Consider the following 22,441-nt stretch of genomic DNA (forward strand, 5'->3'; position numbering starts at 1 on the left):
AAAAATCAAATTTTAATGAAAAATCACGAGTTCAAGATGGAAAATGACGGCTATTTGTGTGGAAAACTACAAAAATAATGAAAAAGTCACACATGGAGTTGTTTTGATCAAAGGTCGTGTCAAAAATTTCGATCAATTGAGGTCAGAAATAAAAGTTTCCACGAATTCGCAAGTCCAGAACTACCGGTTGAGCAAAAAAGGGCAATTTAAGGCTTTGGTAGAACTAATTCCTGATGAAAATACGATAAAATTCGAATATAAAAATATTTTTTTCGAATTAAAATTAAATTATGAAGTGACATCTCACGTAAAAAGGAAAATTCAACCGATTTATTTGCTGTGTCGGGATTCTCCAAGGAGCTCAATTGAAATAAATTGTCAAAAACTATTGCTGGGATGCAAATTAGCACAAAGTTTGTATGCGGAGAAGCTTTTTCAAGGCACTGGTGTGAGAAAAACTTTTAATTTAGCTGATTTTTGTGAGGAATTTACGCTTGAAATTGAAGAAACCGAAGCTCAAACCCTTTCCGATCAAGATTTATGGCAAATTGTAGGTAAAAGTCTCATTGAATCACGGAAATTTGACGTTTTTAATACGAAATTCGTCGCTTTTTGTTCGTTCACGAAGTATTTGGGACTGCCGAAGGATGCAGAATACTCGTATGCTTTGATAAAATCACGTACTTTGTCGAATCCCGCACTTTCCTCCGGGGGTTTAGCTCTTTTAGGTACCGGTTGTTTATATACATGGCCTAAAAACGTCTCGGAAGTCATCGAACACTTTTTGGATAAGACTCGGATTGATTTCACACGAGAGCTGGATGATAGTAATTATCGTTGCACGCGCGGCGGATGCTTTTCGACGACGATCGGAAGTCTTTGTCACGAATTGGGACACATTTTCGATCTTGGACACACGAGCGATGGCATTATGGGCAAAGATATCGATTTTGTAGGCAGAGTTTTTGTCACGGAATTGCACACGGAGGACTTGCCAGACCGAATTGTAGGCCAAAAACCCCAAAAATTGCCAAAAACTGAGGAAAAAACGAGATTTACGAAGATAAATCGAACGCCGGGACAATTTCTCATCAAGTATCACGAACAAAAAGACGACGATTTGAGCTTTTTCGCACAAAATAATTTAATTACGCTCGCATTTCATAAATGGTTCAACAATAACGGGAACGAAGCACAAACAATAAAGTTTAAAAATGGAATAATTTCGAGTGAATTTCAATTAAAGTTGGTTGAGTTGAGGAAATGTGCTGATGAAATGTTGATACATTTTTGGAATTTGACTGAAAAAGAAGTTTTTGAGTTTAAATTGCCGCAAGAAATAGAAATTTGTGAGATAATTCTTTTTGTGATCGATGCTGAAGGAAATATTTTGAAGCAAAAGTTGTGAGAAAATAAACTTAAACAAAAAGAAGAAGGTCAGTAACATTTTTTATGACATCATAAGAAACACGTCACTCTCATTTAAAAAATTCAAAAAAAAAAATGACTTCATAAAACGAGTTAGTGACTCAGTAATGAAGTTGTTCAAATGCGATTTTGCGAGAAAATGAACCAAAATTTTTTTAATTTTTTTTCTTAAAAAATATTTTTTTTTTTAATTTTGTTAGAAAAAATCATAAAATTTTCTAACGATAAATCAAAAATTAATTGTTTAAAAAACTAAAAAATTAAAATAAAAAAAATAAAATTTAAAAAAAAATTCTGTAAATTAATATAAAAAAAATTCATTAAAAAATTTAAAATTCACATGTTTAAAAAAATAAAAAAATATCTCAGAAAATCAGAAAAAAAATATTTAAAAAAAATTCAATTTTTCTTAAAAAAAAAAAAAATTTTATTGAAAAATTAATTTAATATCTTACGATTTAAATAAAAATTAAAATATTTAAAAAAATTTTTTTTATATTTAAAATAATTTTTAAAAAATACTTAAATTAAAAATTCATTCTGAAAAATTTTAAATATTTTCAATTAAAAATTCATGTTTTCAAATTACAAATTCGAAAAATATAAAAATTTCGCATATTTAAAAAAAGTTTGATATTAAAAAAATAAAAAAATCTTTCAAATAAAATTTAAATTTTAAAATAGAAAATTTTAAAAAAATTAAATTTATTCTAAAAATCTAAAAAAAAATTTTCAAAAATTTCAAAATATTTTTTTAATTCAAAAAATTTTTTAAATAATTAATTTTTTAAATAATAAATTCTTAAATAAATATTCTGAAAAAATTTTGTTCAAAAAAATTATTTTTTTTATTACTTAAATTTTGCAAAAAAAAATAATTAATTAAATAATGAAAAAAATCTTTAGAAAAATTTTAAAAAAATCCCATTCAAAAATATTCTTTTGAAAAAAATAATTTAATTTATTTTTTTTTTTAGACAAAAATCTCATAAAATGCCTCAAAAACTAATCAACAAAAAAATCTCCTAAAAATAGATTACAAATATCGAATTACAAACTAAGCAAGTAAACATTGTTATCGACACTTTTTAAGAACTTCATTACTGTATTCAACTACCTACCGTATATTTACTTAACTTGGTTCCATTCTCAATCAACATTTGTACAGCTTCATACGAAATTTCCATTGAACGTTCATTCATTCGTCGACTACCTTAATCAGTTATTCATTGACTTTTGCAGCGAAAACACCTTACAGTTGATGTGTCATCAACATTATTTGTAAATATTTTGACAAAAAATCAACCAAACCATGTCGCATGTTGTAAAATTCTCCTCAATGAAGGGCTTTCCTGCACTCGATGAAGGACAAAAAATTCGCACGGAAGATTTTTTGGCAGCAAGTCGCGAAATTGTCGCAGTTATCGGTAAATTTGAAGTGTTTTTTGTTATCAATAAAGTAAATTTCTTATCAAAATTAATTATTTTCAGATAAATTTGGAAAACTATTCAAGCCAGTTGTGTATGACATGCAAGGAAACATCGAAAAACTCGAAAAAATTTTCGAAAATGATCCAAATGGCAACGAATTCATCGAAGATATGGTTTTAAATGAGAAAGGAGTTACGGTTGACGCGCTTTTATGGCTTAAAAGAGCTCTGGAGATGCTTGAGCAGTTCTTCACAAATATCCTAAACGACCAAAGTTGTGATGAAAGCTTGAAAGGACACATTCGGAAGGCGTACAGTGGCACGTTGCAACAATATCACGGAGTTTTTGTGCAAAAAACGTGTTCAGTAAGTCGTTTTCCTTTAAAATTTATTCAAAAAACCTAATTTTTCTTAATTTTTTTAGTTCTTTTATCGCTTCATCCCGTACCGATCGACACTTTTGGGCACCGATGACGTTCATCAAGAAAACCTAAAGGCTTTGGAAACATTTTTACCGCCTCTCCGTTCGCATCTCACCCAACTCCGTACCTTTTATTCACGTCACAACCTCGATAACGCGAAAAAAGTTTAAATTTTTAGTCTTTTGCGCTTTCTTTAGCCGTTCGCGTCTCTCGTGACTTCAACAATTGCTGCAAATGGAACTGTTCAGCACGTTCCTTGGACCGTCCCTTGATCGCAAAGAAGGCAATGACGATCTCAAGTGCAAGCAAAGCCGTCGTAATAACTTCCATGCACCACGCAAGCAGAAATTTTTGAATTTGGGGCGCCGAAATGCTCAAATAAAGTTGCATGGGGAACTGCAAAAAAGTCGACAGGATCCAAAAACCGGCAAAATCGGGTATTTTGTCTTTTAGGTTGCCCGAATAGCCGAGATAGAGCCGCAAACATTCGATTGGCGTGATGAGGAGCAACGAAAGGATCGACAGGGTCTTGTGAATTGTTGACAAATAATCGAACTAAAAATAAAATTTAATGGAATTAATTAAAAAATGTTGAAAAAACATAAAAATTTGAAGAAACCTCATAGTAGAGCGATAAAATTGCCGCAATAAACCACATTGGAGCACAATAAACGTTAAGAAACAGCAAAATTTGTAAACTTAAACTTGGATTATAAGGTTTATCTGTGAAAAAAAAATTTTTTTAGCATTAATTCATTAAAAAATTTAATTAAATTAACCAAAAATTACCATAATAACCCGATTTTTGCTCCATTTTTCCGTTTTGTTGGCAGTTTGGATGTCATAGCAACGGTTAAAATTTTAATTTCCCATTGAGACGATCGAAAGTGATACTGTTATACGCTGTTATAAGTGAGGATCGTGGCTGGATTTTGAAAAAAAATTAGTGTGCACTGGAGGTTGGTAACTTGGATTTTTAAAAAATTAGTGTGTTCGAGGAGGCGAGTAACGTGGATTTTGAAAAAAATTAGTGTGTTCGGGGAGGCGAGTAACGTGGATTTTTGGAAAAATTAGTGTGTATCGCAGGATAGTGACTGGAATTGCCTTATCAATTTCATTCGCCTCACTGTATAACTGTTCAATTTCAGCCGACTCACAAAACAAAAAATTAATTGAATATTTACAATTTTTTTCACAATAACAAATGGCTTGGAGTAGTAAACCTGTGGAATTTGCATGTCAGCGATGCTTGCAGCCTCTGGTTTGTAACACTTTGGCACTCACGGAGTACGAGACAGCAGAGTTAACATGTAAGATATCCTCTAAAATAGAAAAAAAAAATATTTTGCGTACTAATTTCTTTGTTTTTTTCGTATTTAGTGCCCATAATTTCGAGTACAGAGGAAGATATCACAGCAAATGCGGAGGATTTTGATCATTTTGTGCCCAAATTCTCCCTTTCCAACAATGATTTTATGCTTATATCGGAAGATAGCACCCATGGACCCAAGCAACAGCCCGTGCTGAGTCACAGTTTGAAGGTTTTTCTTTGTTTTTGACGTCAAATGACCTCATTTTTTTAATTTTTTATGATTTTTTTTCGTTTTAGATGCGGGCCCAGATATTCGAAGCACTTTCAAACAATTCCGAGATCGATCATCCGCTTTGTGAGGAGTGTACTGACAGTCTTTTAGAGTTAATGGACAAACAATTAAAAGATGCAGAGGCGGAATGGAACGACTACAACCATTATTTGAAGCGTCTCGAGCAAACTGATGAAGTGCCGAACTTGTCAAAGCTCGAAAAGGAGCTCAGCGACCTCAAAGGCGAAGAAGAAAGACTGATCGAGGAGCTGGCGGCACTCAAAAAGGAAAGCGACGTCTTAAAAACGGCGATAAAACAGCAAGAAACCGAAACGGATCGCTTGCAGGCCGAAGAACAAAAATATTGGCGCGAATATACGAAGCAACGACGCGATCTCATGTTGGCTGACGACGAGAAAAAAAGTCTCGACTGTCAAATAATGTACGCCCAGCATCACTTGGAGAAGCTAAAAAAGACAAATATCTTCCAAACTACGTTCCACATTTGGCAATCCGGGCAATTTGGGACCATTAATGGGTTTCGCCTTGGGAGACTTCCAGCAGTTCCCGTCGAATTTAACGAAATTAACGCGGCATGGGGACAAACGGCGCTGCTGCTTGCGTCGCTGGCGAAAAAAATCGGGCTAAAATTTAGCAGATACAATTTAGTTCCTTACGGAAATCATTCCTACATTGAAGTGCTGAGTGATAAAGAGTCGGAGAAGGGAAAGCAGCTGCCGTTGTACGGGAGTGGCGCCTTTCGTTTTTTGTGGGACACGAAATTCGATGCGGCAATGGTTGCGTTTCTCGATTGTTTGCAACAATTTCAGGCGAAAGTCGAGGAAGGCAATTCTGGGTTTCATTTGCCTTATAAAATGGACAAAGGCAAGATTGAGGATTCGGGGAGCTCGTATTCCGTCAAGTAAGTTGAGAAATTTTTTTTATTGAAGAAGTGAATTTTTGGATAATTTTTCACATTTTTATTATTCTTAAATTTTTTAAATTTATTTTTTTTAAATGCTGAAGTGATAATTTTTCGATCAAAAATTTAAGAAAATTTACTTAAAAAGTCGAAAAATTTATTGAAAATAAAAATTAGATTCTTTAATTTTGAAATTAAAAATAAAATGTTGAAAATTATTTTTAAAAAATTTCAATAGTTAAAAATTTTTAATTACAATTTTTTTTTAAACTTTGAATTTCCAAGAAATCTTCAAAAAAACTTTTTTAAAAGTTTGTCAAAAAATTTAAAAAAAATTAATTTGATTATTTTTCAAATTTTAAAAATCAAAATTAAAATTAAAAAAAAAATCTAAAAATAATTTAAAAATTTTTCAAAAAAAAAAATTTGTAGCCTTTGAGTAATTTTTTTAAAAATAATTTTCAGAATTTTTAATTTTGAAAAATAATTAAATTAATTTTTTGAAAAATTTTTAAATTTAAAAATAATAAAAAAAAAATAAAAATTTTTCCAAAAATTTAATTAAAAAATTTAAAATTAAATTTTAATTTAAAAAACTTTAAAAAAAAATTCAAGAAAAGTCTTTAGAAAAATATTCAAATTTTTATTTTTGTTGAAAATTTCCGAAATTAAAAAAAAATAATTTTACAATACTTTAAGTTTCTAAAATAATTCTAAATTTTTTATTTAAAATTTTTTTTTTATTATAAAATTTGAAAAATTTTTTTTCTTACCTTATAAAAACTTATAAATTTTTTTAAATTCATTTTAGAATCCAATTCAACTCTGAAGAACAATGGACAAAAGCGATGAAATTTTTGCTAACAAATCTCCGATGGGGCCTCGCTTGGATCTCGTCTCAGATGAACGAAGGAAATTTGCCTCAAGGAACCACAAGCGCCGAAGTTCGTTAAAAATTTAATTTTTAAGAACTCCTTTTTTAGCTAGAATTAAATTCTGTTGATATTTACTAAATAAAAAATGCTTACCAAAAATATTTATGCAAAAAAACGACTTTTTTCTTCAAATTCCTTCCATTCAAGGGTCCCGTGAAACAAAATCACGCCAAAAATTGTTTGTTTTGAGTCTCCCGCTTGAATTTTCTTTGAAAAAATTTTCACAAAATTAAATCATGTCTTGGTCCTCAAAGCTTTTAGACTCCTTAAAGGACCCACTTTTGCATGTCATGACGAACGAACGATTAGTTGCCATCAAAGATAAATTCCCAAAAGCAAGAATTCATTTTTTGGTGATGCCAAAGGAGCAAATTTCGACAATTTTTGAGGTAAATTTTGAAATTTTTACGAGAATTTAATTAAAAATTCGTATTTTTAGTTGAAAAAATCGCATTTGGACCTCTTGGATGACATGTATCTCATGGCAGAACGCTTGATCGAGAAGCAACAAATGTCAAAAGCCTCTTTTAAGATTGGATTTCATGCGATTCCGTCAATGCAACAAGTGCATCTCCATGTCATCAGTCGGGATTTTGACTCGGAAGCTCTAAAAACGAAAAAACATTGGAACAGCTTCAATACGGAGTACTTTGTGAAGTTTCATGGTACAATTTTTTCCTATTTTAAAAGAAAATTTTTGATAAATTTTAATTTTTTTCTCGTAGATTTACGTTCGGAACTCGAAAAAACCGGAAAAATCAACCGAATTTCCGAAATTCGTGCCAAGGAACTTCTTTCGATGCCCTTAAAATGCAATTCTTGCGACTTCCAACCCAAAAATATCCCAAATTTGAAGCAACATTTACTCTCCCATGTGGATCTTTACTCCAGCTGAACCCAAAAATAAACTTTATTTATTCAAAAAAATCCGTCGAAACGCTTCCTTGAACTTTGACAAGTGACAAACGTACAAAATGGGATTCCACAAGACACTAAAATGGCTCAAAATTAACAATTTTACGCAAATTTTCGCATCCATCTCGGGACTAAAGACGAAATACGAGTAAATCGGAAGCCGACAACTGAGAAAAATGCAAACCCTGAAGATAATTCGAAGAACAACCATGGAAGCATTTGGCGCATTGACTCGATTTCGACGAAGCCCATTGTCGAATGAGGGACGTTCCTTTGACGAAAGCTGCGAATCGCTGTTGCGATACAAAATTACTTCAGATTTTCTGCGATTTTGGTAGACGATGACACGAGAAGTGGTCTAAAATTGAATTTTTATGAAAATTTGTTAAAAACAAAGAAGAAAAAGTCACTTACAGCATTAACTTGTATCGCAAATGTTCGAAGTTGAGTAAAAGCGACGACAAAACTTCCCAAAATCATGAACCCAAGTTGACATTTACTGACAAAATTGGGCTTTTGCATCAACTGGAAGTAGGAAAATTGATTTTTTTCAAGATTTTCGTTCAAAAAGTTCAATAAAAGGAAGGAACTGATGCCCCAAGAGAGACTTGTGGTCCAGCAAAACGCGATTGCAGCTGAAAAAACGTAATTTTTCAATAAATTTAGCAAAAAATCTTCAAATTCGCTTTTTTACCGTTGATTGTTCGACCCGTAGCGTGCACAAAAAACTTCATCGGGTACAATTTGGCGAAAAATTTCTCTACTAACACGACCATGATGCAAAGTGTCTCCAAAACTTCAATTGCCAAATAGCAAGAAATCATCAAACAACTCCAAAATGCAGTTTTAGGCACTTCTAGGACCAAAAGAACACTCAAGGGCATCGCAACAACGGCAAACAGGATGTCGGAAATGATTAACGAAATTATCACTTTTTGCTGTTTGATGCTATCCAAGCCCTTGACGAACACAAAAAGCTCAAAAACGTTCAAAATGACGAGAATTGAGGCGAAAAGCAATTCCAAGCCAATTATTTCTTCCATTATTTGTCACTTAAGTGAATGCACGATGAGCGTTAAGCGAAAACTGACGACATCGAATGTTGTTAACATGCAGTTCATGCCTCGAAACTGACCTGCAGTTGTCGTTATTTGCACAATTGGCGAAGAAAAGACATTTTTTTGCGAGAAAATTCATGAAAAAAAGCGAAAAATTCTGTTTGACTATCAACAGGAGATAGACTTCATTGAGAAAGAAGCCCACTACGAGGACATATAGTCAATTTAGTCTCGCTGTTATAATCTAGGAACATAGCTATGGTCTCGCTATGATCCCCAAATGAACAGCTTGGCATTTTTTTCTTTGCTCCATGCCGCGTGGAGACCGCGTGGAGAATTTTTTGTTTCACATTTTTTGGAAATAAATCGAAAATATCAAAAAATTCACGTGGATTTTTGATATTTTTCGATGAATTTATTCCCAAATTGGTTCCCTATCTCTCGTTAGCAATTAAAAGCCGTGAGAAATAGTAAAAAAAAAAATGAATTTTACTTGGAAGACATCTCGTGTGAATGAGAATTCTTCAAAAATAATTTCAGAAGAACGTCTGATTCCAAGCAAGACTCAAAACGAAATGAAAAATTTTGAAAGAGTTTTGTTCTGATTTCAAGTTGTTTTGGTTGCCTGTTAAAAATTTGAATTAAAAATTAAATTTTTTCGGTAAAGAGAGGTATTCAGGCAAAAAAATTGAGGGACATCTGTTTTACGTTAACATGAAATTTGTGAAGAAAAATTTAATTTCTTAATTAATTTTATTTCTCTAAATTTAAAATTATTTTTTTTCTTGAAAAAGTATCGAAAATGCAAGAAAATGACGGTTGAATGAATGAAATCGGACTTTCGTAAAAAAAAATTATTTTAAAGCTCATTTCATGCAAAAATTCAAAATAAAAAAAAAATTAATTTGATTATTTTTCAAATTTTAAAAATTCTGAAAATTATTTTTAAAAAAATTACTCAAAGGCTACAAAATTTTTATTTCAAAAATTTTTCCAAATTTGTCCAAAAGTCATTTATATTTTTAATTTAAATTTTTCCCAACTTTAAAATTTAAAAAAAATCTGAAAATAATTTAAAATTTTTTCGAGAAGTTACAAAATTTTTATTTTTAATTTAGGCCGCTCCAAATTTATTTCGAACTTTTTGTCCCAAAATTTTTTTTAAAAATGGGGGGGAAAAAAATAAATAAAAAAAAAATTAAAAAAATTTTTTGACATTAATCAATTTTTTTTAATGAAAATTTTTTTACTATTTAATTTGAAAATTAAAATATTTAGAAATTTCAATTAAAAATTAAAGAAAAATAAATTTGTAAAAAGTGTCAAAAAATTTTGAAAAAAAATGAATTTTTTTGAAAAAATTTTTAAAGAAAAAAGTTCATGTTAAAATAAAAAACAAAAATAATTGAAAAAAAAATTTTTCAAAAATTTTAAATGGAAATTTCCTGGAAAAAATATGAAAAAACACCAAAAAGCTGTCAATTTTGATGAAATTTTTAACTTTTTTTTTTATTTTGCCCCATTGAATTTTCGACTTTTGAAATGGGGCATGGGACAAAAAGTTAAAAAAAAAAAATTTGAAGCGGCCTTAAAAAAATAAAAAAAAAACTTAATTAAATTAAAACATTAAAATAAAGCTCAAACTAAATTTAAACTTAAAAAATTCAAGAAAAGTCTATGGAAAATTATTAAATTTTTATTTTTGTTGAAAAAATTTGCGAAAGTTTATCTGAGCCTGGTTTCATACAATTAAATTCGAAGAAAATAATTTTTCCTCAAAAAATTAAAAAAAAAAATATTAAATTTTAGTGTAATTGTATTTTATTGTTCATATTTTGTATAGACATTTAATTCACTATTTTTTAAAATATTAAATATGTTTTTTTGAGAAAAAGTCTGCAAATACTGGAAAGATTCGTGGTAATTTATTGTTTATTTATTAATTGTTAAAAGTTTTAAGTCTAAGGTTAATTTTATTGTATAAAAAAATATAAATATTAGTCAAGCGTAACTAAAAAATTCTACGTGAAATGTGAACTTTTGTCAATAAATGCAAATATTTTGGCACATATTTGAATAAAATAAGTCATAAAAATATCGGAAGCAACCGATTTTAACTTAAAAACACATTAAGTACATTCACAAGACATTTAGTAATAAATATTTTAACCATTATTTGTTTCTTCCAACATTCAGATTTTAGATCGATTCGATAAAAAAAAAGTGAGGTTATGATCTGAAAATTATTTTGACAGCTTGAAATTTTACTTTTAAATTTTTTTTAAAAGCAAAATTTTAATTTTAAAGTGAATAATAAGTTTAAAATTTAAACTTTTTATAAAAAAAATTTAAATAAAAATTCTAAAAATTGAACAAAAATTAAGATTTTAAAAATTTTTTGACATTTGAATTTTTTTTAATAAAATCTAAATTTTTGGATTTTTTATCAAAAAATAATAAAAAATATCTTAAAAATTAAATTTTTTCACAGTCAAAATAATTTTCTGAACTTTTCGTTAATACTGTCATGTTACATCTAAAATTTATCCACTCTCTACTCATTGTCGTCATTCCTTAAAAGTCTAAATGTAATTGATTGCTTTCAGTTGCGCGTCTCAAAAACGCTTCTTCGTTTAATCCATCGCTGCCTTGCTAACGAATTGCGTGAGCGAACTCACTTCCGTTGGCTGACTGAGCGACGGAAGACTCGTAAATTCAATTTCCTCGCTCAAAATGCTCTCCTGGTTGGGTTGCTGTTGCGGCCATTGCTTGTGACTCGGCGCATACAAGACAATCAGCGCAAAGATGTAAATGTTCCACATGCCATAAACGCCCGTAAAGAAAGCCGACGTAAACTCCAGATACAGATTGTCGTCCCATTTCCATTGTCCTTCGGCAACTTGGCCCAAAATGAAGCCGATTATCGTGAGAGCGGCGCACACCAAAGTTGCCAACATCAAAAATTTGAAGCGATAGATGATGCCTTCGTAGTGCAAACGACGCGCACTTGACATGGCGGGCAACGAGGATCGCTTAATGCTGATGTTCGAAAAAACTTTCCATACCATGTAGCAGAGGAAGAGGAAATAGCAGACAGCTGACATGCCGGCGAGCACGATAAAAGTCATTGCGAGATTTGCTCCGATGTTTGTGCCCCAAATGGAGTAAAAGGGATTTCGTAATTTTGTGCCGCGTTCACACATGTCGAACATGAAGAGAGAAATGCATCCCACGATGACGGCGATTAAGTGACGCCAATACGATTTGAGGGTTTTCTTCTCGCCGGTTTCTTGGATCTGAAAAAAAATAATTTTTATTAAAAATTTCATTAAAATTTTTTTTTTTATTTTTGATCGATTTTTTGAAAAAAAAAATTGATATCATTGAAAAAATTAAAATAAATTAAATTAGGAAATAAATAAAATTAAAATAAAATCATTTAAAAAATTAAATTAAAATTGATTCTTCAAAAAAAATAGAATTTTAATTTTTGAACAATTTTTGAGCTTTTGAAATCATTTCTAAGCTTTTGAAGTATTTAAAAAAATTAAAAATAAAATTTTGTTTAGAAAAAAATGTTTGAATTAGCGAAATGGCGATTTTCAAATTTTTTAACGGTCAATATTTAAAATGACATTTTTTAATTTTTCAATAATTCACCATTCAAAAGTGATTTAAAATTATATTTTTGTGAATTTATAATCAAGTCAATAGGAAAATAAATTAAATAAAATTATTTAAAATCAAATTAAAAAAAAATGATTCAAAAATAATTTTTAACAAATTTTTAAAGTTAATTAAATAAATATTTTAATTTATTTTGTGAACGATATTAAATAATGAAGAACTAAAAAAATTAATATTTTATTTGTTTTCTCAAAAAATAAATTTTATAACCAAAATTTTCAAAATCCAAATAAAAATTCTTTGAATTTTTTTTTTCTTTTTGGTAAAATTTTTGAATTTTTGAATGATGAATTTTTAAATTTTAAACTTTTAGAGATAAAAAATTTGAAATTATTTTGAAATAATTTTTTTTTTTAATTTTTAATTAAAAACTCACCAACATATGCTCTCCAGCGAAAACAAGCCAAAATGACAGCAACGTAGCATAAAAAATCCCCTGCTTAATATCTCCCAAGAGCAACATGAAGGGCATATCGAACACCAATGTCAACCATTCAAGCGGCAAATTCAAAAGTGTCAATGCTCCGCCGAGATACAGCAACATGTACTCCAACAACGCCGGCGATCGACTCAACAAATGCACGCGATGCCAAAACCAAACCATGATAGCGACAATGAACGGGAAGAAAACCGTCTTCAGCGACACCCAAACCTTCGTGAATCCCCCATTTTGATGAATTACCGACAAATGCAAGTCGCGCACGTAACCCAAATCGTAATTCATCTTCGAATCCGTGTCACGAGGCAATCGCACATTCAGCAAATAGTAATCGTGATGCAAGGAACCCAATTCGAACAACGGGATGGTGCCGCAATCGTAAAATGAAGTGCCTGAAATTTCATCCATGGTGCATTCGAGAGAACGGGTTTCGAGTGAAGATGCGAGATATTTCCATTCGTCGTCTTTGTCCTCCTTGTTGCGGTATGCCAAGCGAGCGTCGATGGTGACGTCGGTTTTGGGATCTGAAATTAAAGGAAATTTGTTAAAATTCATGAGAAATGATTTTTAACGTGATTTTTGACCAATTTACGAAAATTTTCTTAACAAAATTTTGACTTTTTAAAATTGAATTTAATTTTTTATGAAATTTTTAACTGAAAATTATCCATTTTCAAAAAATTGAATTATTTAAGGTAAAATTTTTCACAAATGAAGCATTAAGGTTTTTTTTTATGTTAATTTTTGTTTTTGAGCTTTTTTTAAAAAATTTAAGAAATATTTTAATAAAAATCATTCAAAAATAAAAAAATTAAAATTTTTCATAAAATTTATTTTTTTAATCGCTTTTTATGAGATTTTGACTTTTTGTGAATAAAAAATCTGGAATATTAAAATTTTTCCCTCAAAATTACAAAACTGTGAGAATTTTTAAAAATTTAAAACATTTGAAATCATAAAAATTAAAAATTTATTAAAAAAAAATACGAAAAAAAATTGCAATTTTAAGGAAAATATTGGAAGCATAAAAATCTTTTAAACGAATTTCAGTTAACCAAAAATTGTTAAAAAGTTCACGAAAAATTATTTTTATGGCAAAAAGTCAAATTAAAGAATTTTTCATATTTTTTTAAAACTCTTATCGATTAAGTTTTCTCATGTTTTAAAAAGTTTTGAAACAAATTTCGACAAAAATTTAATATTTTGATAAGATTTTCATTTTTTATGGCTAAAAATTCAATTTTAGAAATAAATTAATTTTTAAAAAATAAATTACAAATATTTTTTATAATAAATTCTGTCAAAATTCAAAAAATGTCGATGATGTAATTTTTCATTAAATGCAATTTTTTTATATGAAAAGGTATGAAAATTAAAATTTTTTGAAAGTCCTTATTTTTTCAATAATTTCGAACAAAAATTTTCCTAAAACTCGTAAAAATTCCTTTTTTGTCGAAAAAAAAATCTAAAATAGAAATAATATTTTTTTTTATAAATTTTACTCACTGATAGTCAATTCCGCACTATATCCAATATCCGTTTGCAACACCCCAATTAAATTTTGCTGCCATCGTGAGTAATCCAAAACTCTACCTTCTCTCGGCAGAGGCATCTAAAAAGAAAAAAAATAATTAAATTCCTGGAATTTTTTTTATCTTTTACATTTTTTCGTTCTATTCGTCATTCAGTCGTGTACTCCGTGCGTCGTAGATGAATGAAACAAACAAAAAACACCGGCGAGCATTCATTCACCTGCATGATGATGCGTATCGAAATCATAATTCCCATATAGAACACACACACGCTCACACCCGACGAAGATAGAGACATAAAAAAAATAAATATTAAGACATACCTGAAAAGCAAATACCAAATTGTTCGCCATCTTCACGTCGTGATTTTCTATTTCGTCGTGAGAAAGTGTGTGACATCGTTCTACAAAATAATGAGATTTAAATAATTAATTTTTGATGAAATTTTAATGCGCTTACTTTCGCCCCTCGGATAAAGCCAAACGCTCGTGTCGTTGTAGGCTCGCGGCACATCCTTGCAAATTGTTCCCAAAATTGTCTGAACGCTGGCCGGTATTGGAGCTACAAAAAAAACGGAAAAACATGAATTACGATCAAAACAAAAAACGAGAAAAAAATTCCTTACCAATCAATCCGCCAATGAGGAAACAAACAACTTGACAAACGAGCAGCAAACCCACAAGAATTGAGAGCTTTTTTGTGCTCAAATTCTCCAAAATTGTTCCCGACATCTTCTTTGTCGCTTCGTTGTTCGTCGAATAATTAGAATTTTTCGCTAATCAATAGCGGAGCGAAAATTTTTATGCACTTTTCACCAATCGGAAAACTATTTGTCTGGACCCGTATGTGCGTATGTGTCTAATATTTATTGCCCCATAAAAGGAATATTTCCCCCTTTTTCCTCTTGTTGTGTTTTCCCTATCGCCGACACACACAGAATCCAACTGTCTTCGGGTGAGATGCAAATCACGTTACAGGGATTTTGAGACGAATGAAAGTGATAACCTTTTGTTTGGGGATGTCAGATTTCGGGGTTTTTATTAAAGCTCGAGTTTTGGAAAGATGAAAAGAATTTTGATTTGAATTTGACAAAAATTTTATTTTTCAAATTTTTCTCAATTTCATAAATTTTTGAGAAATTCTCATTTGAATTTCAAATGTAAGAGTGTTCAAATTTTGATACATTTTTGACCTAAAAGAAGAACTCAGGAAGATTTTTGAAAATTAAGCTAGATTCTATAAAAAATACGTAATTTTTATTTTGAAAGCCCATTGGATGATTTATAAGCTTGAAATTGATCAAAAGTTATGCAAAATGCCTTTGGATGTCTTTTAGATGGTTCTTAAGCTTGAAAATTGAAAAATAAAAAATACGTAATTTTTATTTTGAAAGCTCATTTTTAAGCTAGATCACCGTTCACCGTCTCAAATTGAAGGTTTTGGCATTAGAAACAACTTTTGTTTTGGACTTTTTCAAAATTTTGCGTTTCCGATGTACAGGAGCCATTTAAAGATGTTAGCGAAAAAAATTGATGAAAAAAAATTTAAGTCAAAATCCTCTTATTATGAGGGCTCACATACCGATTTTTCAAAATTTTTTCAACTTGTAGATCACGGTTCTCCAGCTCAAATTGAAGGTTTTGGCATTAGAAACAACTTTTGTTTTGGACCTTTTCTAAATTTTGCGTTTTCGATGTACAGGAGCCATTTAAAGATGTTAGCAAAAAAAATTGATGAAAAAAAATTTAAGTCAAAATCCTCTTATTATGAGGGCTCACATACCGATTTTTCAAAATTTTTTCAACTTGTAGATCACGGTTCTCCAGCTCAAATTGAAGGTTTTGGCATTAGAAACAACTTTTGTTTTGGACTTTTTCTAAATTTTGCGTTTCCGATGTACAGGAGCCATTTAAAGATGTTAGCAAAAAAAATTGATGAAAAAAAAACCTCTTATTATGAGGGCTCACATACCGATTTTTCAAAATTGAGCTATACCACGGTTCTCCAGCTCAAATTGAAGGTTTTGGCATTAGAAACAACTTTTGTTTTGAACTTTTTCTAAATTTCTGCGCTTCCGATGTACAGGAGCCATTTAAAGATGTTAGCGAAAAAAATTGATGAAAAAAAATTTAAGTTAAAATCTTCTTATTATGACATACCGATTTTTCAAAATTAAGCTAGATCACGGTTCTCCAGCTCAAATTGAAGGTTTTGGCATTAGAAACAACTTTTGTTTTGGACTTTTTCTAAATTTTGCGTTTCCGATGTACAGGAGCCATTTAAAGATGTTAGCGAAAAAAATTGATGAAAAAAAATTTCAGTCAAAATCCTCTTATTATGAGGGTCCAAAATTATCAATTATCTTATGATGAAATAAACTGTTTTTAAGTTTAAAAAATAATTAAGAAGGAGGTAGATTTTAATAATCTTAATATATATTTTATAACTTTAAAAATGATTTTTTTTATAAAATTTTTGACTTTTTTTAATATTTTGCCCTATTAGATTTTTAACCAACGACAAATAAACTTTGAAAAAAAAAATTAAAGCGATGTATAGTTATTACTTTTTTAAAAAAATAAATCAAAAAAAGACAAATCAACCATTAAAAACATGTTGAAAGTGAAAAAAAAAAGTAAAATTTGAAACTAAATAATTTTTGTTTTTTTGTTATTTCAAAACTCGTTAAAATTTTAACAGAAATGATCTTTAGAAACAATTTTTAATCGATTTTAAGCTTGAAACAAGTTTAAAAAAATAAATTTAGTTTTAAAATATGATGAAAAATATTTATGAGTTCGATTAAATCTTTATGCTCGAGCTCGAGCTTCGGACAACATCAAATCCCGAACTTGCAATCCCCAATCCAACTCTAATCCCGTTAAAACTTACATTCTCAGGAACACAGTACTTGTTTGTTTTCAATCTCAGGGCGATTTCTCTTTTAAAGTTCTGCTCGTTTCCCCAAATTTACGAGATTTTAATTAATTTTAGAGAGTTTTCAACCATTTTCATCACATTTGAAGAACATAACCAGTGAAGATCATGATCAATTCCGGGTAATTATTAAAAAATTTTACAAAAATATTTTTGTAACAACTTTTGGACTTTGAACCCTTAGCAAATCTTCACCAAAATTCATATCTTTTTGCGATAATTTTTCGTTATTTTTCTGTAAACATGAACTTTGATCATTTTTTCGACGAGATTTCATTCATAAAACTCAGTTCAAAGGTGCTGTTGATACAATCCGGCTTTTAATTAACATTTTTTTGCGATGACACGTTGTTCCGATAGCTCTGTAGAAAATAAACCAGGGTCAAAAACAATAAATAATAATAAATAAAAAGGTGAATGAACTTTACTTATCTCATTTTTCTTCTAAAAATTTCAGGAAATTAGCTGGAAAAACGCTTTTCATATCGGGAGCAAGTCGCGGCATCGGAAAAGCGATCGCTCTGAAGGCGGCTCGAGATGGAGCTAATATCGTAATTGCGGCAAAAACAGCAACAGCGCATCCTAAATTGCCGGGAACCATTTATACGGCAGCAGAAGAGGTTGAAGCTGCCGGGGGCAAGGCTTTGCCGTGCATCGTTGACATTCGGGATGAGCAACAAGTGCGAAATGCCGTTCAAGAAGCTGCTGCCAAGTTCGGAGGCATCGATATTGTGGTCAATAATGCTTCGGCAATCTCGTTGACGCCCACAGCTGCCACGGATATGAAACGGTACGACTTGATGCATAACATTAACACGCGAGGAACGTTCCTCGTGACTAAAGAATGTTTGCCTTTCTTGCAAAAGTCGTCACATCCTCATGTTTTGAATATTTCTCCGCCTTTGAACATGTCTCCCTTCTGGTTTGGCATGCATGTCGCTTACACAATGGCGAAATACGGCATGTCGATGTGCGTTTTGGGTCATGCCCAAGAATTCAAGGATTTGGGTATCGGCGTTAATGCTTTGTGGCCCAAAACTGCCATTCATACCGCTGCTATCGAGATGTTGACAGGTCCCGATTCGAATGCATGGTCTCGCAAACCCGAAATTATGGCAGATGCTGCTTACGAGATTTTAACGCGTGACCCCAAAAAGACGACGGGCAACTTTTACGTCGACGAAGACGTTTTACGTGAAGCCGGAGTCACAGATTTCACGGATTACGCTTGCGTTAAAGAGAATGCCGACAAATTGATGCCCGATTTCTTCTTGGATGTCCCGCCAGAACTCATGAAAGAGTATGCCGGTAAAATGTCGCCCGAATCAGGGCTTGATGCGAAAAAAGCCGCTGCTGCTACTGGAGGCAAAATCGAAGGACTTTTTCAGAAAATTGAGTCGCTCATGAGTGAAGAAGTCGTGAAACGCGTCAATGCCGTTTATCAGTTTAACGTTAAAGGCGAAGAAGCGGGCGTTTGGTTCTGCGATCTCAAAAATGGCGCTGGATCGTGCGGAAGAGGCGAGCCAAAAGTTAGTCCTGATGCGACACTTACGATGAGCGATAAGAACTTTTTCGATATGTTTGCGGGAAAATTGAAGCCAGCAAGTGCATTTATGACGGGAAAGTTGAAGATTTCGGGAGACTTGAAGAAGGCAATGGCACTCGAAAAATTGATGGCGAGTCTCAAGGCGAAACTTTAAAATGTAAATTTGCAATTTGGATCGAATCCCGGTGAAAGGACTGATCTACTTTTATTAAAAAATATAATTTTTAAGTTTAACGTTCTATTGAAAAGTCTGTCCTTATTTGCTTTGACAAAGTCATTTAATCTTTTTTTGTTGTATTTTTTTGAAGAACTGTTAATAAATTTTTATATTATAAAATATTTAGAAAAAAAATTAAATTTTACTTAAGATTTTATTTTTAGAGGGCTTCAAATTTATTTTTTTCGAATAAAAAATATTTAGGTATTTTTTTTAAATATTTCATAAATTTATTTTTAAATATAAAGACAAAAATTTTGAAAAAAAACTATGAATTTTTTTTGACCCTCATATGATAAAATCGTACTTTTTTTTATTTGACCAAAAATCGATCAGATATCAATGGAAATTAACTTAAAAATGAATATTTATTAACTTTTAGCTTTGAAACCCATCAAAATTTGGTTGAAAAGTGACTTGAGAAAAAAAGTACGATTTTTGCTCCTCATATGATAAAATCGTACTTTTTTTTATTTTACCAAAAATCGATCAGATATCAATGGAAATCAACTTAAAAATGAATATTTATTAACTTTTAGCTTTGAAACCCATCAAAATTTGGTTGAAAAGTGACTTGAGAAAAAAAGTACGATTTTTGCTCCTCATATGATAAAATCGTACTTTTTTTTATTTTACCAAAAATCGATCAGATATCAATGGAAATTAACTTAAAAATGAATATTTATTAACTTTTAGCTTTGAAACCCATCAAAATTTGGTTGAAAAGTGACTTGAGAAAAAAAGTACGATTTTTGCTCCTCATATGATAAAATCGTACTTTTTTTTATTTTACCAAAAATCGATCAGATATCAATGGAAATCAACTTAAAAATGAATATTTATTAACTTTTAGCTTTGAAACCCATCAAAATTTGGTTGAAAAGTGACTTGAGAAAAAAAGTACGATTTTTGCTCCTCATATGATAAAATCGTACTTTTTTTTATTTTACCAAAAATCGATCAGATATCAATGGAAATCAACTTAAAAATGAATATTTATTAACTTTTAGCTTTGAAACCCATCAAAATTTGGTTGAAAAGTGACTTGAGAAAAAAAGTACGATTTTTGCTCCTCATATGATAAAATCGTACTTTTTTTTATTTTACCAAAAATCGATCAGATATCAATGGAAATTAACTTAAAAATGAATATTTATTAACTTTTAGCTTTGAAACCCATCAAAAGTGGGTTGAAAAGTGACTTGAGAAAAAAAGTACGATTTTTGCTCGTACTTTTTTTTATTTTACCAAATGGAAATTAACTTTAAAATGAATATTTATTAACTTTTAGCTTTGAAACCCATCAAAATTTGGTTGAAAAGTGACTTGAGAAAAAAAGTACGATTTTTGCTCCTCATATGATAAAATCGTACTTTTTTTTATTTGACCAAAAATCGATCAGATATCAATGGAAATCAACTTTAAAATGCATATTTATTAACTTTTAGCTTTGAAACCCATCAAAATTTGGTTGAAAAGTGACTTGAGAAAAAAAGTACGATTTTTGCTCCTCATATGATAAAATCGTACTTTTTTTTATTTTACCAAAAATCGATCAGATATCAATGGAAATTAACTTTAGAATGCATATTTATTAACTTTTAGCTTTGAAACCCATCAAAAATTGGTTGAAAAGTAACTTGAGAAAAAAAGTACGATTTTTGCTCCTCATATGATAAAATCGTACTTTTTTTTATTTGACCAAAAATCGATCAGATATCAATGGAAATTAACAAAAATGAATATTTATAACAGAAATATCAAAATTTGGTTGAAAAGTGACTTGAGAAAAAAAGTACGATTTTTGCTCCTCATATGATAAAATCGTACTTTTTTTTATTTGATCAAAAATTGATCAGATATCAATGGAAATTAACTTTAAAATGAATATTTATTAGCTTTTAGCTTTGAAACCCATCAAAATTTGGTTGAAAAGTGACTTGAGAAAAAAAGTACGATTTTTGCTCCTCATATGATAAAATCGTACTTTTTTTTATTTGACCAAAAATCGATCAGATATCAATGGAAATTAACTTAAAAATGAATATTTATTAACTTTTAGCTTTGAAACCCATCAAAATTTGGTTGAAAAGTGACTTGAGAAAAATGACCAAAAATCGATCAGATATGCATGGAAATTAACTTAAAAATGAATATTTATTAAAGTACGATTTTTGCTCCTCATATGATAAAATCGTACTTTTTTTTATTTTACCAAAAATCGATCAGATATCAATGGAAATTAACTTAAAAATGAATATTTATTAACTTTTAGCTTTGAAACCCATCAAAATTTGGTAGAAAAGTGACTTGAGAAAAAAAGTACGATTTTTGCTCCTCATATGATAAAATCGTACTTTTTTTTATTTTACCAAAAATCGATCAGATATCAATGGAAATTAACTTAAAAATGAATATTTATTAACTTTTAGCTTTGAAACCCATCAAAATTTGGTTGAAAAGTGACTTGAGAAAAAAAGTACGATTTTTGCTCCTCATATGATAAAATCGTACTTTTTTTTATTTGACCAAAAATCGATCAGATATCAATGGAAATTAACTTTAGAATGAATATTTATTAACTTTTAGCTTTGAAACCCATCAAAATTTGGTTGAAAAGTGACTTGAGAAAAAAAGTACGATTTTTGCTCCTCATATGATAAAATCGTACTTTTTTTATTTGACCAAAAATCGATCAGATATCAATGGAAATTAACTTTAGAATGCATATTTATTAACTTTTAGCTTTGAAACCCATCAAAATTTGGTAGAAAAGTGACTTGAGAAAAAAAGTACGATTTTTGCTCCTCATATGATAAAATCGTACTTTTTTTTATTTGACCAAAAATCGATCAGATATCAATGGAAATTAACTTAAAAATGAATATTTATTAACTTTTAGCTTTGAAACCCATCAAAATTTGGTAGAAAAGTGACTTGAGAAAAAAAGTACGATTTTTGCTCCTCATATGATAAAATCGTACTTTTTTTTATTTGACCAAAAATCGATCAGATATCAATGGAAATTAACTTTAGAATGCATATTTATTAACTTTTAGCTTTGAAACCCATCAAAATATGGTAGAAAAGTGACTTGAGAAAAAAAGTACGATTTTTGCTCCTCATATGATAAAATCGTACTTTTTTTTATTTGACCAAAAATCGATCAGATATCAATGGAAATTAACTTAAAAATGAATATTTATTAACTTTTAGCTTTGAAACCCATCAAAATTTGGTAGAAAAGTGACTTGAGAAAAAAAGTACGATTTTTGCTCCTCATATGATAAAATCGTACTTTTTTTTATTTGACCAAAAATCGATCAGATATCAATGGAAATTAACTTAAAAATGAATATTTATTAACTTTTAGCTTTGAAACCCATCAAA

The 22,441-nt window shown here is 30.0% G+C and overlaps 8 protein-coding genes across 10 annotated transcripts; 5 read left to right on the plus strand and 3 right to left on the minus strand.

The window, feature by feature from the left end:
- The first annotated feature begins 43 nt into the window (after nucleotides 1-43).
- LOC134835163 (uncharacterized) lies at nucleotides 44-1,408 on the plus strand. The gene has a single exon (XM_063850034.1). The coding sequence runs from the start codon at nucleotides 44-46 to the stop codon at nucleotides 1,406-1,408; it is 1,365 nt and encodes a 454-aa protein (XP_063706104.1).
- Nucleotides 1,409-2,674: 1,266 nt separating this feature from the next.
- Nucleotides 2,675-4,064, plus strand: LOC134834871 (glycolipid transfer protein). Its single transcript, XM_063849669.1, has 3 exons — nucleotides 2,675-2,855; nucleotides 2,920-3,224; nucleotides 3,283-4,064. The coding sequence occupies exons 1-3, from the start codon at nucleotides 2,741-2,743 to the stop codon at nucleotides 3,448-3,450; spliced, it is 588 nt and encodes a 195-aa protein (XP_063705739.1). The 5' UTR covers nucleotides 2,675-2,740; the 3' UTR covers nucleotides 3,451-4,064.
- On the minus strand, nucleotides 3,455-4,119 carry LOC134834872 (transmembrane protein 17-like). The gene is made up of 3 exons (XM_063849670.1): nucleotides 4,070-4,119; nucleotides 3,900-4,003; nucleotides 3,455-3,835 (listed from the first exon to the last, which is right to left on the minus strand). The coding sequence occupies exons 1-3, from the start codon at nucleotides 4,092-4,094 to the stop codon at nucleotides 3,455-3,457; spliced, it is 510 nt and encodes a 169-aa protein (XP_063705740.1). The 5' UTR covers nucleotides 4,095-4,119.
- A 328-nt stretch (nucleotides 4,120-4,447) lies between these two features.
- On the plus strand, nucleotides 4,448-6,809 carry LOC134834194 (beclin-1-like protein). Its single transcript, XM_063848771.1, has 4 exons — nucleotides 4,448-4,590; nucleotides 4,661-4,821; nucleotides 4,890-5,785; nucleotides 6,597-6,809. The coding sequence occupies exons 1-4, from the start codon at nucleotides 4,485-4,487 to the stop codon at nucleotides 6,736-6,738; spliced, it is 1,305 nt and encodes a 434-aa protein (XP_063704841.1). The 5' UTR covers nucleotides 4,448-4,484; the 3' UTR covers nucleotides 6,739-6,809.
- A 95-nt stretch (nucleotides 6,810-6,904) lies between these two features.
- LOC134833947 (aprataxin) lies at nucleotides 6,905-7,616 on the plus strand. The gene is made up of 3 exons (XM_063848456.1): nucleotides 6,905-7,109; nucleotides 7,160-7,385; nucleotides 7,446-7,616. Exons 1-3 carry the CDS (start codon nucleotides 6,957-6,959, stop codon nucleotides 7,613-7,615), a joined length of 549 nt encoding a protein of 182 aa, XP_063704526.1. The 5' UTR covers nucleotides 6,905-6,956; the 3' UTR covers nucleotide 7,616.
- Nucleotides 7,617-7,630: 14 nt separating this feature from the next.
- Nucleotides 7,631-9,238, minus strand: LOC134833946 (adenosine receptor A3-like). Its single transcript, XM_063848455.1, has 3 exons — nucleotides 8,330-9,238; nucleotides 8,050-8,270; nucleotides 7,631-7,993 (listed from the first exon to the last, which is right to left on the minus strand). The coding sequence occupies exons 1-3, from the start codon at nucleotides 8,676-8,678 to the stop codon at nucleotides 7,631-7,633; spliced, it is 933 nt and encodes a 310-aa protein (XP_063704525.1). The 5' UTR covers nucleotides 8,679-9,238.
- Nucleotides 9,239-10,710: 1,472 nt separating this feature from the next.
- Nucleotides 10,711-15,274, minus strand: LOC134836105 (protein wntless). 3 transcript variants are annotated; one of them, XR_010162254.1, is made up of 7 exons: nucleotides 14,977-15,274; nucleotides 14,811-14,912; nucleotides 14,675-14,754; nucleotides 14,326-14,431; nucleotides 12,757-13,343; nucleotides 11,204-11,989; nucleotides 10,711-10,929 (listed from the first exon to the last, which is right to left on the minus strand). XR_010162254.1 is itself a non-coding variant. In XM_063851307.1 (6 exons), exons 1-6 carry the CDS (start codon nucleotides 15,080-15,082, stop codon nucleotides 11,327-11,329), a joined length of 1,644 nt encoding a protein of 547 aa, XP_063707377.1. In that variant the 5' UTR covers nucleotides 15,083-15,274; the 3' UTR covers nucleotides 11,129-11,326. The 3 variants fall into 3 exon arrangements, 1 of the variants encoding a protein (XP_063707377.1); XR_010162253.1 differs by having other exon boundaries at nucleotides 11,183-11,989; XM_063851307.1 differs by lacking the exon at nucleotides 10,711-10,929 and having other exon boundaries at nucleotides 11,129-11,989.
- Nucleotides 15,275-17,270: 1,996 nt separating this feature from the next.
- Nucleotides 17,271-19,203, plus strand: LOC134834743 (hydroxysteroid dehydrogenase-like protein 2). Its single transcript, XM_063849498.1, has 2 exons — nucleotides 17,271-17,410; nucleotides 17,746-19,203. Exons 1-2 carry the CDS (start codon nucleotides 17,397-17,399, stop codon nucleotides 18,986-18,988), a joined length of 1,257 nt encoding a protein of 418 aa, XP_063705568.1. The 5' UTR covers nucleotides 17,271-17,396; the 3' UTR covers nucleotides 18,989-19,203.
- The last annotated feature ends 3,238 nt before the right edge of the window (nucleotides 19,204-22,441 follow it).

Source organism: Culicoides brevitarsis, chromosome 3 (genome assembly GCF_036172545.1).
Source record: "Culicoides brevitarsis isolate CSIRO-B50_1 chromosome 3, AGI_CSIRO_Cbre_v1, whole genome shotgun sequence".
Lineage (NCBI taxonomy): Eukaryota > Metazoa > Arthropoda > Insecta > Diptera > Ceratopogonidae > Culicoides > Culicoides brevitarsis.

Bases quoted from the DNA above. Each gene is read 5' to 3' on its own strand.
- LOC134835163 (XM_063850034.1), top strand. From the start codon at position 44: ATGACGGCTATTTGTGTGGAAAACTACAAAAATAATGAAAAAGTCACA.
- LOC134834871 (XM_063849669.1), top strand. From the start codon at position 2,741: ATGTCGCATGTTGTAAAATTCTCCTCAATGAAGGGCTTTCCTGCACTC. The intron at 2,856-2,919 runs GTAAATTTGAAG...AATTATTTTCAG, and splicing joins CGAAATTGTCGCAGTTATCG to ATAAATTTGGAAAACTATTC. The intron at 3,225-3,282 runs GTAAGTCGTTTT...TAATTTTTTTAG, and splicing joins TTGTGCAAAAAACGTGTTCA to TTCTTTTATCGCTTCATCCC.
- LOC134834872 (XM_063849670.1), bottom strand. From the start codon at position 4,094: ATGGAGCAAAAATCGGGTTATTATG. The intron at 4,004-4,069 runs GTAATTTTTGGT...TTTTTTTCACAG, and splicing joins GCAAAAATCGGGTTATTATG to ATAAACCTTATAATCCAAGT. The intron at 3,836-3,899 runs GTTTCTTCAAAT...TTTTATTTTTAG, and splicing joins TTTTATCGCTCTACTATGAG to TTCGATTATTTGTCAACAAT.
- LOC134834194 (XM_063848771.1), top strand. From the start codon at position 4,485: ATGGCTTGGAGTAGTAAACCTGTGGAATTTGCATGTCAGCGATGCTTG. The intron at 4,822-4,889 runs GTTTTTCTTTGT...TTTTCGTTTTAG, and splicing joins TGCTGAGTCACAGTTTGAAG to ATGCGGGCCCAGATATTCGA. The intron at 5,786-6,596 runs GTAAGTTGAGAA...AATTCATTTTAG, and splicing joins GGGAGCTCGTATTCCGTCAA to AATCCAATTCAACTCTGAAG.
- LOC134833947 (XM_063848456.1), top strand. From the start codon at position 6,957: ATGTCTTGGTCCTCAAAGCTTTTAGACTCCTTAAAGGACCCACTTTTG. The intron at 7,110-7,159 runs GTAAATTTTGAA...TCGTATTTTTAG, and splicing joins AAATTTCGACAATTTTTGAG to TTGAAAAAATCGCATTTGGA. The intron at 7,386-7,445 runs GTACAATTTTTT...TTTTTCTCGTAG, and splicing joins GTACTTTGTGAAGTTTCATG to ATTTACGTTCGGAACTCGAA.
- LOC134833946 (XM_063848455.1), bottom strand. From the start codon at position 8,678: ATGGAAGAAATAATTGGCTTGGAATTGCTTTTCGCCTCAATTCTCGTC. The intron at 8,271-8,329 runs GTAAAAAAGCGA...ACGTTTTTTCAG, and splicing joins TACGGGTCGAACAATCAACG to CTGCAATCGCGTTTTGCTGG. The intron at 7,994-8,049 runs GTAAGTGACTTT...ATTCAATTTTAG, and splicing joins TTGCGATACAAGTTAATGCT to ACCACTTCTCGTGTCATCGT.
- LOC134836105 (XM_063851307.1), bottom strand. From the start codon at position 15,082: ATGTCGGGAACAATTTTGGAGAATTTGAGCACAAAAAAGCTCTCAATT. The intron at 14,755-14,810 runs GTAAGCGCATTA...ATTATTTTGTAG, and splicing joins GCTTTATCCGAGGGGCGAAA to AACGATGTCACACACTTTCT. The intron at 11,990-12,756 runs GTGAGTTTTTAA...ATTTTTTTTCAG, and splicing joins TCGCTGGAGAGCATATGTTG to ATCCAAGAAACCGGCGAGAA.